The sequence below is a fragment of the Chanodichthys erythropterus genome, chromosome 5 (genome assembly GCF_024489055.1).
Source record: "Chanodichthys erythropterus isolate Z2021 chromosome 5, ASM2448905v1, whole genome shotgun sequence".
NCBI lineage: Eukaryota > Metazoa > Chordata > Actinopteri > Cypriniformes > Xenocyprididae > Chanodichthys > Chanodichthys erythropterus.
The window spans coordinates 5,828,880-5,842,169 of record NC_090225.1 but is presented as its reverse complement, the minus strand read 5'-3'; the positions used below and the strand labels follow the sequence as shown (position 1 = coordinate 5,842,169).

Genomic DNA, 13,290 nt, shown 5'->3' with positions numbered 1-13,290 from the left:
TACATATACATATATATATATATACATATATATATATATATACATATATATATATATACATATATATATATATACATATATATATATATACATATATATATATATATATATATATATATATATATATATATATATATATGTACATATATATACATATATACATATACATATACATATATATATATATATACATATATATATATATATATATATATATATATATATATATTAAATTAAACAGTTTACACTACACCAGATACAGGGCTAAAAACAGTCCTTTTTTTTTTTTTTGTGATCAAATCACTGAAACCACATCCATTCAAGTCATTGAAAATACATTTTAGTCATTGACCACATTTCGTCTCCCTCTTTCCGCCTTTATGCTTGTAGCAGTCATTTTTACCACATGCTGCCAACAAGCCACTAAAATTCCCATAAACACCCTTGCCGGGGTCAGAAGTCCTCACTTGGAGCGCTGCATCCAACTTGTCAATCAATAAAATCAATATTCTTTCTCAAGCCTCTAATAGATATAATGATAGCGACACTGCATTAGTATTCACAGAGGATACCATTTTGAAATAGGCTAACAGGGGTTATTATTGAATGGGAGATGTTTATGTGTCTTTTTACTGAATGTCTTTAACCCTGGTGTCAGAGAACAGAGTGTTGATGTGACTGAGGATCCTCATGTTTGCATGCTGATTTTACCACTTGCAGGCTAACAGCCCTCCTCTTAAAGCAAACACAGATGGACAGCTACTAAGGACGCTCTGTCTCTGCTTCCCTCACACACACAAGACTCCTCTGGTAATTAAGAAGAGGTTTCTTCTCTTTATGGTCTCATAAAGTTCTCTCTGCAAACACGTTTGTAGCTTTAAAAGTAATTGAGTCTTTGTTTTGGTGCTTATTCTACAGAATTACGGCTCTCGTCGACACTTGGCGCACTGCTAATCAGCCTTCGGGAGACACATGACAGCTTTATGAGACGAAAAATCAACACACACTGACAGAAACACACACCTGCACAGATAAATAGGCAGAAATACCTGATCACACAACCTGTAATTACACACACTTGCACTTCTAGTTTCTGTTGAAGAAATGACAGCAGCATGAGATGTCTGCAGGTAAAAGAATCAAAACAAAAGTTTGGGGGTATAACATTTCATTTAAATCTAAGTAGGCTAATTGGGAGAAGAAGAACAAAAGGTCCAATAAATGTTCAGCTTTGTGCTTTTATTCTCTTCAGCATGTGATTTGTCAGTACATTAGTCAGAAACATGAAATGACAGATACAACCAGAAACATTTTTGCTTTTTAAGTTCATTTTACCGAACTTAAATAGGCAGACTCTCCTGTGAGCGACAGGTTGTCCCGCCCCACGGTTTTCCCGCGGAATTGGGCTACTTTTACACTGTTGCCGCGGTTTGTTTTTCGTGTCCGTGGGTTGAATCGACCCAAAATAACGCGATATTTAGTCCCTGGAATGAGAGTTTTACCAGTGGAGCCCTGCCAAAAAAAGCTAATTTTACCCCTGGAACCCAATTTTTACTGTGGGGCCCCCCTGAAATGTCATTGGGCTAGTTTTGGGTTAGTTTTGAGGAGCAATTGACCCTTTGCAAAGACCCACCCCCCTTAGTTACTGTTACTGTTGCTTTGTCCGACAAACCCTGGCGCTGTCACACCACACGCAGTGAAAAATACATCGTGGAGCAAAGAGGACACTGACAACACATCGACAGGCAAGACAGAGTAGGTTACTTATAATATTAAACAATGTCCCAGCTTCCAAACTATGTAGTTTTTAAGAAATTCAAACAATAAAAACCGCTTTGCGGCTCTTTAATGTGTCGTGACAGATCGCTGTAGCACCTCAGCTCAAGCGGCTAGTGATCCGATCATCTCTTCCTACTAGTTCATTTATAGCATCAAATAAACATGAATGAACATGAGAATGAATGTTGTTTCAAACGTGGAAAGACGTCAATACACAGCATTTTTCAAGTTTAAATCCACCAAGGTTAATCTTCTAACTCCTGACTGCTTTGTCGGACAAAATGGCGGATTCGGCATTCTGACTGGTTAGATCGCTTGTCAATCAAACTCCCTGTGAAGGGTCAACCTCGGTGGACTTAAACTTGAAAAATGGTGTGTACTGACGTCTTTCCTCGTTTGAAACAACATACCTTCTGATGTTCATTCATGTTTATTTGATGCTATAAATGAACTAGTAGGAAGAGATGATCGATTCACGAGCCGCTTGAGCTGAGGCACTACAGCGATCCGTCACGACACATTAAAGAGCCACAAAACGGTTTTTATTGATTGAATTTCTTTAAGAATAACACAGTTTGAAAGCTGTGACTTTGTTAATATCATAAGTAACCTACTCTGTCTTGTCTGTCGACGTGTTGTCAGTGTCCTCTTTGCTCCGAGATGTATTTTTCACTGCGTGTGGCGTGACAGCGCCAGGGTTTGTCGGACAAAGCAACAGTAACTAAGAGGGGCGGGTCTTTGCGAAGGGTCAATTTGGCGGGTTTTGTTGTGAAAACCTGGCAACCCTGTCCCGCCCTCGCACCAATTAACACGTCATCAGAGAAGAGAAAGGATGTCTGCAAGAGGGAGGGGAAGTTATTAAATTTATCACATTAATTTAAAAAATAATTATGTGCACAATAAATAAATAAGGCTATAATAAATACTCCAATATTCCATAAAAAAAATTGTCAATTTTGATTTCATGGTGACTTTAAAACATGAACAGTGTGTGAATTATATAATGACTGTCAGAGGGATTTCATTTTCACTCTTTTGTCGCTATTAATGCAGTTACAAATCGCCTTAAAGTTGCTTTAACTACACATTAATTTTTGTGATATATTTCTGCTATGTAAATCTATAATAACTTGATAAATAACAAACAATGGCAGAGTCTTCACAGGTTGTTAGCCCTGACTGACTTGTATTTAGTGCTTACTGAAATGTTGTCATACCCCTCAAACCCCGCTATAATTCGCACCATGAAAATAGTATGAACAGCAAAATCTTTGCTATTTTTAATTGTTTTTCTGCTGACTCGCTCCACGGTCCATAGCGCGGTTTGGGTTCGCTGAGCGCAGCTAATTTGACAGTGAGTAAGTTGATTGAATATTCGGGTTTGGTGTGGGAGGCGCCTGCGGCTCTCTCTCTCTCTCTCTGCCCTGAACTCGCGAGGGGGGCGGCAGGCGGCGAGCACCGCACTCGCAGCAGGGACGCGGTTTGAAATCCGATCCTAGTTAATTTTTTTCCCCCTCTCTCCAGAGCCCGGTGCTCAAACTGTTAGTGGGAGTCTGTGAGCCAAGCTTTCACACAGCACCAAACGCCCTGCACTTCACAACCGACCCAGCGGCGCAACGGAGCAGTTGTGCCCGGACAGCTCAGCGGAGAAGAGCGGAGCCCGATACTCTCTCACGACCAAATACTACACTGGCGCTCCTTTAGATGATACATTATAGTGCGGTTTTGATACACTTTTGAAGGGTTTAAGGACTGGACAGAGTCGGACAGCTCAAGGCTGTGTGGTGAATACAGCTTCTTCTCAAACACTCCACTGACTGACTTCACGTCTGTTCAGATTTCCTTTACGCCTGGATTTGAAAACTTCAGTGTATTTGGATGATTTGCCCCCTGAATGTGATTCACGAAACATCTGGAGGGACTTCGCACACCAACCTTTCTCGAAAAGCCGATCAACACATTTTATTGTGATCTCGAAAAGGATTACTGTCAAGAAGGAATTTGGTGAGAAGTTTATTATTATGATTATTTATCATTATTATTTTGTATTTACAATTTCAGAAAGAATATTAAGGAATGCATGGTATTACATTACGAATATAGCCTGATTATGACATTAAAATATACAAAAATAAAAATTGTAAAATAACATTTAAGGCTGCACTCATGCTGCATCATTCAGCTACATGGACGCAAAGCCGCGTCAGAGCCATCTCTAGACTACTATAAGGGCTGAGGTGGATCAAATCTGCATATTTTACTAGTTTTTATGTGGCATTGCGTTTTGACACAGAGGGAGACCCTTAATTCAGCGGTGTAAAAAGACGCATTTGGAGGTATAGGAAACAGTCTTATTACTCATATGTCGTTGTTTCCTTGTTCCAGCTCCAAAGCGTGTTTTTCAATTAGTCTATTGATTCAATCAAAGCCTTCCGAATGGAAACAAAGTTTTAGTGTAGAAGTGAGCTGCGGTGACATGTGGTGTGTGCCCGTATCGCTTACAGTCGGACAGGTGTTGCGCGGTGTGTGTGTGTGTGTGTGTGTGTGAGAGAGAGAGTACCGCGTGCTCGAAAGCTGCTCTACCAGTCGTGAGGAGCAGCCGCACCTGTGCTGAAATACAGTACATTTTCATTAAGGCTCAATTAAAAGTGTTTTCAGTGTCGATTTGAGCTGTGAAGCTTGACTACTCCTTTCCTGAAACGCGAATCTAGCCCATAACTGATCAGCAGCCGGTCTTTGTCATCTAGTTGTAGGTGTTTCAATGGTGCCGAAACCCACCGTGGGATGTGAGGTGACGGAAAACACAGTCAAGGGCGCTTATACTGTATCAGCAGATCTTCCCGGTGAGCGCTCGAGCGCTTTTCTGCTGAGCTTAAACAAAAAAAACTGTTTAGCTATTCCCTTTAGACAGCTTATATAGCGCTATTCACAGTACAGTATGTTTTTACCTGTTGTAAACTCCACTCGTTAACAGTCACTCGGTTGGCGTGTCTTTCAGATGAGAGACTAAGCCCTTTACAGCTTGGCGTATGACGCATTTTAAAACCAAAATGACATCAATTTCTTCTGCGGCCACCTCAGCAGGCTTCATTTGTGTTGTTTTTAGCTCACGCTGAAGCGAACCTAACCAGTTTTTCATCCGCTGTACCCACGGGCCATCTGAAACCAATTGTAGCTATCGGAGTGAATTAGAGTCTCTGGAGGTGTTAACGCGGGCTACTGGGGGCAATTAGCCACCTCATGTACCGGAGTCATTCAAACCCGACTGGAGTCCATGGTGAGAACTCAACTAGGATGTAAACTGTTAGGTTTTCACCTAATCTTGATCATTTCATTACTTTTAGCAAATCTATTGGTCTTTTTTTGGATTTAATGGCAGATTGTCAGGCTATCCCGATGACATTTTGTTGTTGAACTTAAGCCTTGTAAATCATTTTAACCTACTAAAATTCAAACGTTTAATAGCTGCCTTAAATTTTTAAGTGCTGGTTACAGTCATAATACTTCTGTATCTTAAGTTGAATCTCTGAAAAGTCATTAAAAGAGTAAAAACACTAAGATGTTGAAACCCAATGAAGGCTTTGTCTGCAGTGTTTGTCATCTCCTACTTTTAGAAGTTAATTTTTGGAGACTTTTCTAGTCATGTGTCCCCTGCACTTTTCAAACCAGCTCTGGTTGATCTAGTAAAGGTCTCTCTAAGACATTCACACAACTCAAATATGAGAGGTCGTGTCAGCAGGGAAAAAAGAGTCTCTTTTCAGTTGAAACCCTCTACTAATTGTGACCCTAAGCGGACCAGTGCCGGCTCAAAATCAATACACGGCTCTGTGGACTGTCAAAAGTTTGAGAGTTGAAGTCCTGAAGAAGTGTCATTAAACTTTCTCTCTCTTTTGCTAAAGTTCTTCATTCAAAAAATGTGCACAAGATCATTTTAATGCACAATGCAGTTTAAAAGGGCTAAAAACAGCATGAATGAAAACGAGCAAACAATAAACAATGTGCTCTTTTATTCTCCTGTTTTCAATACCCATATGATTTTCTTTTTCTGTGAACGGTTTAGTGGACATGCCATGTAAGCATATAAGAAGATGAGTTTAATGCTAGAAAACACAGCAAAACCCATAATTTCACAGTGACAAATATCTGTGGTTTGTGAATTGCTCTTGTGCATGTGATTTGTGATGTGTTCCTCTCTGGGGATGTTTAAAAAAATGGGTTAGTGAGTTCAATTCTCACCTTTATGCAGTTGTCTGTACACTGAAGCATTGCACAAACCCGCAGCCGCACACAATCCCACACGCACGCTGACAGAGCTGTGAGAGAGCCGCAGGAGGGCGAGTGAAGTCCTTGGAAGAGGATTACAGCCAAACTCTAATAGAGACACCTCAGACTTCAGCTTTTCATCTGCTGTCTCTCTCTTTTACTTTATCTCTCTTTTACTCTGTCTCCCTCTTAATCCCTATTTTCATTGGCAGATTTAGGCTGGGCTGGCCGTTGACATGGCTGCACAATTACTGGAGATTACTGACATTTTTGAGTCCCAGATTTGTTGCAAGGTGTGACTAGCGTGTGATGGGATTCCATTAAAACCCTCTTTCACCCGAAACTATTAGACATTACACGCATAAATGCCCAGGATATGACAGCATATCCTCGCATGGCCTTGTTCAGGTCTGTGGTTGTTTGAATGTCATAGAAAGAGTGTTGTATTTTTTAGACTTAAATATCACAATTGAGTGAGGGGTCTAAAAGTAAGAGACAAAGAAAGGGAGATGCAGACAGTAAAAACATAGTAGCTAATGTTGATTTACTGACTCGACTGATAATCATAAAATTTCAATGGAGTCCAAATCAAATTCTTCAGTAATCCCATAGATAAACACTGACTCTTCTGAGAGAGTTTTACACACCACACGGCAGCGCACTCCTGCATATCAGTCATGTCACACAATCCCAGCTGCCTTTAAAGTTTAATCTGCAAAAAAGTATATACAATTAAGTTTGGGATCATTTTAAAGAAGTTAATACTTTTGTTGTGGCAGGATGCAGTGACAGCAAAGACTTTACATTGTTACAAAAATATTCTGCTTGTTTTTAACTTTATATTCATCAAAGAATCCTGAAAGCAAAAATATTAAGCAGCACAACTGTTTTCAAATTAGTCTTCAGCATCAAATCAGCAAATGAATCCAGCTTTCCACCACAGAAATAAATTACATTTTAAAATATATTAAAGTCCCCCTGTGGTGAAAATCAAGTTTTTTAATCAAAATTGTAATGTTGTTTATATGTCTTTGTGGTGTTTTTCATATGTTTTAAGACAAACCATATGTAAATTCATAAGTCAGCATTGCTGAGCATTTTCTCTTTAAAACCCACAGTAAACCAAAGTCAAAGCGGTTTGAAATCGCTGGCGTTAGTGACGTCACAAACTACCTTGTAACCAATCGTGTCAATGTGCCGGCGGGCTTTAGCATATCATTAACTATGACCGCTCTGAAGCAGGGGAGACTCAAGAGAATATATCTCGGTATATTTTTCCGTTTATATGAAAAATCAGGTAGATTTAGCACCCGCTATGTGTATGATGTATATTACGATGTTATGATGAACTATATGCCTTTCTCCACTGACTGATGTTGTTCAAAGCATTTCTAAGGACTGATGTTTAGAAAACAGCTGTCTGAGTCAGATGGCGTACAGGAACATGGTTTATGTAACGTTAGCAACACATTATTAGCAGCTGTCAAGCAAAAGGCTAATCACATTAATTACCGTTATGTGTCCGACGTTGTAAAAAGCGATACCATTGTGCAGCGTTTACCTCAGTAAGTTGACCGAGTGGATCTCTGAGCTTGTGGGAGTGAGTGGAGGCGGGGCTAATTAGCATATTCATAGATCTGCGTATATTAAATGAAGCAAGAGTTTTGAGTTACATTCAGGCTATTTCAGGCTACATTAAGGCATAAAGATTTTTTTTTTTTTAATATGTCACTTTGGTGATCAAAGATAAGTTTTAAGGGATAAAATAATTGACTACAGGGAGACTTTAAAATAGTATTTTAAATTGTAATTATATTCCACAATATTACTGTTTGTACTTTATTTTTAATCAACTAAATGCAGCCTAAGTGAGCATAAATGACTTTTTCAAAAATATAAAAAAATCTTACAGAATAGTAATGGTGTTAAAATGAATACATGCAGGCAAAGTTCGATGCTCAAACTACAACATGTTGGTTAAGTAACAGATAATACAATCATTATTGCAAAATAAACTGACAGGGTGATCAGGGCTGTCTTGTATCACCCCAAAGAGGTTTATTTTGCGATAATGACTGGCTGACTGTACATAGCTTCTCGCCAAATAAATAAATAACTGGACATCAAATGCTGATCTAAGTTGAAATCATAGCATTAGAAACTGTATAGTTTGTCTAGCAGAACTCAAAGATTTGTTGCCTGGTCAAAAAAAAGTCGATTATACAGCATAGTGGTCCTTATTTATAAAAAAAAAAAAAGAAAAAGAAAAAAAAGTGACCACAGATTGCTGTGATTGACCAATCAGAATCAAGTATTCCAAAAAGATGCATGATGCATAATAATATAAGGCCATTTCTAAGAATATATCAAAGTTTATTAAGGCCTCTCTCCCATTTAAAGCTGTGTTACTGTAAGATAGTATGGCTCCAGAAACATGCTCTAAAAACACACCTACGGTACACACTCCAGAAATACGCTCCACAAATAAACCCTTCTCTCCTACAACAGCCAGCGCTGATACACTATCAGCCCACGGCGCAGTGCACACTCCTGCTCTGCCGGCCAGAGAAAACACTGAGTTACTCAACACACCGACTCGGCTTCTCTCTCTCTCTCTCTCTCCACTATGTGCTGACCAAGAATTAAGCGTCTGCTCGTCAAGGGAAAGAAAAACAGCGCCACACTAGCCTCAGGAGAGTTTGTGCGTCCGTTTGAGAAGAATGCCACCGTTTAAAGTTAACGCAAACATTTTGTGTGTCTAAACCAAGGCTGTTCTGAAATAACAGGAGTTCAAGTTTAAAGCAACACAGAGTTCTCTCATATTCTCAACGTCTTTGAGAGAAAATCTCTCAGCGGGGAACCAAACCGTATAGCCTACACTACAGTATGTTTGTGTGTGTGTGTGTGTGTGTATTTAAAGCACTTTACATTCCTTTTATTGTGACTAATGTAAACTCTCTACGCGGCAAGACAGACAGACACACACCCAAGTCACAGAGTGTGAGGGGAGCATATGTTTTCTTTAGAGAGATAAGTGTGTTTGTGTTAGCTTAGTGAAAGACGTGTTTCAGAGTAGCCCAACCAGAGAGAAGGAGAAAAAAAAGGGAGAGTAAGAACGCAAAAGAGAGTTTACAACAAATCCCAGTCTCGTCTAAACTAGCGCAGGACACAAAATATGAAATCACTCCATTTCATGCGCTCGTGGCAGTTGTGTGTGGTCGTCGCACTTTATTTTTCAATTTACAGTATGCGCAGAGAGCCTGCTGTAGACATTTGCACGTCAGCATGGCATCTCTATAGAGTGCTCTGAACAATTTGTCAAAATAACAAGAAACAGGCATATGTTTATTGAATATAGGTGACCGTTATTATTCTTCACCTCCTAATAAAATGTTTGTTCAGTGTTCCTTGTCTGTTAGACCATCTCTTGTAATTGTTTAATGTGATCTTGCATTTCAGGTTGGGGACAGGCAGCGTTTCTGACAGGAGTGAGTTTGTGTGTGGCAGTGCCACATTGACAGCATGTGTGGAAAGGTGGAGAATGTCTGAGTCTGGTCTCCGTAGTGAGGACACTCGTCCCCGCGTCGCTCTGCCCGGGATGGTCCTCCTCCTGTACCTCGTGTCCCTCATCTTCCCCTCGGTGTACAGCGCCCACCTGCTGTCCCCAGAGCCCACAGGTCAGACATTACACTTCACCTTCTCTGTCTTACTGTCTGCAGGGTTCCCACAATCACAAAATCCTGGAAAAATGTACACTGTTTTCTATGCCTGGAAAAGTTACAGTGTTGTTTAAAAGTTTGGGGTCTGGAGTCTCTGATGCTCACCAAGTCTGCATTTATTTGATCAAAAACACGGTTAAAACTATGGAAGCGTGTTTCCGCTATGAAATAACAAAATAAAAAAGGTAACTGAAGTCAGAATTGCGTGATGTAAAGTTAGAATTGCAAAAATTGGGAGATAACATCGCAATTTCCGTGTTATAATGTGCAATTGTGAGGGAAAAAAGACGTTTTTCTCAGAATTGTGAGTTTCCAGCTCACAATTCTGACTTTATAGCTCAAAATTGCATGTTATAAAGTCACAATTGCGATTTTAAATCTTGCAAATCTGACTGAGACAAAATTGCTAGTTTATATCATGCATTTCTGAATTTCTAAGACACAATTGTATATCTTGCAATTCTGAGAAAAAAAAGTTAGAATTGTAAGATATAAAGTCAGAATTGCCTGATAAAAACTCGCAGCTGCAAGAAAAAAATTCTCTTGCAATTCTGAGAAATAAAGTCAGAATTATGAGATAAAAAGTCGCAGTTACCTTTTTTATTTAGTGGCTAAAACAAGCTTCCATTAAAAACAAATATTGTTAAATATTTATGCAATTTAGAATAACCTTTTTCTATTTTAATATTTTAAATTGTGATTTGCTTTTGGGATGAATTTTCAGCATCATTAGTGTCACATGATCCTTCAGAAATCATTCTAATACACTGATTTAGTGCTCAAGAAACATTTCTTGTTATGTTTAAAACAATTATGCTGCTTCATATTTTCAATCAATTTATTGTGTCCTTGTTGAGTAAAAGTATTAATTTCTTTCAAAACAAATCTTATTGACCCCAAACTTTTGAACAACAGTGTATATTTTGCTCTGAAATATGTGGTTTAGATTTCTCTAATAATTCTTGATTTGTCAGTGTATTATTCTTGTAAACCGAATTTTTTCAATGAATCTGTGAAACCACTAATTGGTCTGAATGATTAATTAGTAAATCATCTAAATCTGAATTATTTTTTAAAAAACATTCAAAGTTATCCCAAATGACTGGAAAGGTCATGGACATTTCTATAACGAACATTCATTTTTACAGTTAGAATTTGCTCTGAAATATTATGTTGTCTAGATATACAGTAGGTCTTGTATAATAAAACTTGTTTGCAAGCCACCGTGATGTTTGATTGGTAAATGAATGTGTTGATGAATCAGTCAAACTGTGTTCTGGTCTGAATGATTCATTTTAGTTCATCTGAATCTTTGCACCTCCTCCTTGTGAAACCTTCTTGAAATACTTAAATTATCCTAAAAAAAAAACTCCTTCAGAATCAGAGTACTGTTTGCTACTATTTATCACATGCTGAAAATGAAAGTGTTGTCAGTGATTCTGTTTTTAAGGAGCTCGAGTTACAGCCTCTTCGATTGGGCAGTGAGTTTGTACAGTGGCACAAAGTGGGTATTGTTGCAATGAACACTTGTGTAGCTGATATTATGTAAACACACTTTGTCCTTGCCATTGATTTATTATCCCACAGTTGACGGATGAGGCCCTGCAGAGTGGATTACATGGCAGCTAAGTGTGTGTGTGTGTGTGTGTGTGTGTGTGTATTGAATAAAAGATTACCACTCCAGGCAGGTAGTGTCTGAATTTTCTGCATATGTGGGCAGGTATGAAAGCCCATAGTGTTGAGAGAGGTGTTGATCATTATCAGTTGTTTGTTAAAGACAGGTTTCTTGGCTGAGTTCACCTGAGTCTCTGTTGTGTTTGGATTCTAGATGGGTCTAGCTCTACTAAACACGTTACAGTCACTTAGAAAATAGAAAGGAGCTTGATGCTTTCTTGGCCCATTTCTCAGCTTTTGGGAGAGATCGTCTGATTGCCGGTGGATCTGATTTCTCATACTGATAGCAGGTAAATATTAGGAGACAGCGAGAGAATTACAGTTAATGTTCACACATGGTCCAAAGGAGTGAAAGTCTTCAGTGAAACCACAGAATAAACAAAGAGGGATCGTTATGAGACAAGAACCTGCAAACACTTCACCACCCAGCTCTTTTTCACTCTTAATCCTAACCACCAAATCCCCTGTTTTTCTCTCTCTTACTTTCTATTCCTCTATTTATCCCATTCTGTGTATCCAGTGACAGTTAGTTTAAATTGATCATTTCAGACAGACAGATTAAAGCAATAAGCCACAAGAGGCAGTGCATGTGTTCTTAGGCACAGCACGAAGCATGGTAAAATGGCAATTTTGCAATTTCCTCTGATTATTTATGGACCCTTTGCACATGCATGTGAATGTTTTCTGTTCTATGCTATTAGTTGGGGTTTGTTCACCTCATTAATGATCTCTGAAACTCACTGCAGGTCATCAGACTGCCGTTTATAATCACCTGTTGACACACACTTGGAGAGACTTCCTTATACCAGTACCTGCACAGTAATGTACACACCTACACACAGACTGAGGCAGAGGCGTGTGAAGCACGTACACACTTGCTGGCCTGTCAATCTGTAGGATGGGTGTCTTCAGTGTAATTATCAGTTCCCCTGAAGGACATTACTTGGATACTTACATAAAAGTCATAAGTGGTAAAACAAACGGCTCAGTGTGTGTGTGTGTATATATGTGTGTATATATGTGTGTGTGTGCATCAGAGAGCAGCAGGACTTGCTTCATTTCTGACAGACACCACAGGTTTGTGCTAAAATGTTGTTCCTCTTGTTAGAAAATGTTGTTTTTGAAAGTTACTTTTAAAAGGGTTAGTTCACCCAAAAATGAAAATTCTGTCATTTATGACTCACCCTCATGTCGTTCCACACCCATAAGACCATCATTCATTTTCAGAACACAAATTAAGATATTTTTGATAAAATCTGATGGCTCAGTGAGGCCTGCAGTGACAGCAGTTACAAAAAACATATTTAAAACAGTTCATGTGACTACAGTGGTTCAGCCTTAATGTTATGAAGCGCCGAGGATACTTTTTGTGTGCCAAAAAACAAACAAAAAACTAAATAACGACTTTATTCAACAATATCTGATGGGCGGTTTCAAAACACTGCTTCATGAAGCTTTGAAGCTTTACAAAACTTTTGTTTTGAATCAGTGGTTCAGAGCTTGTATCAAACTGCCAAAGTCACGTGAACCATTGAACGAAGCCTCGTTTACTGAAATCATGTGACTTTGGCAGTCGATTCACGCTCTGAACCACTGATTCGAAACAAATGATTCGTAAAGCTTCGAAAAGTATTCTGATTACGTAACTCACATTACTTGTAATGTGTTACCCCCAACACTGTTGATTTGTATGTTGAAATGCTGTTCTTTTGAACTTTCACAGAATTCTGGAAAAAAAAAATGCATCACAGTTTCCTAAAAAATATTACGTAGCACAACATTGATAATAAAGAGAAATGTTTCCTGAGCAGCAAATCAGGATCACGTGACTCTGAAGACAGAAAAATGGCTGCTG

General features: G+C 38.8%; 1 protein-coding gene across 4 annotated transcripts in view; it reads left to right on the top strand.

Annotated features, from left to right (window-relative positions):
- Window positions 1-3,113: 3,113 nt before the first annotated feature.
- Window positions 3,114-13,290, top strand: part of fgfr3 (fibroblast growth factor receptor 3) — a 54,756-nt gene continuing 44,579 nt past the window's right edge. For all 4 annotated transcript variants that reach the window (XM_067385789.1, XM_067385788.1, XM_067385786.1 and 1 more), the window contains exons 1-2: window positions 3,114-3,783; window positions 9,502-9,719. In XM_067385789.1, the coding sequence (XP_067241890.1) occupies window positions 9,584-9,719 (136 nt within the window). In that variant the 5' untranslated portion in view covers window positions 3,114-3,783; window positions 9,502-9,583. The remainder of the gene's footprint in view (window positions 3,784-9,501; window positions 9,720-13,290) is intronic.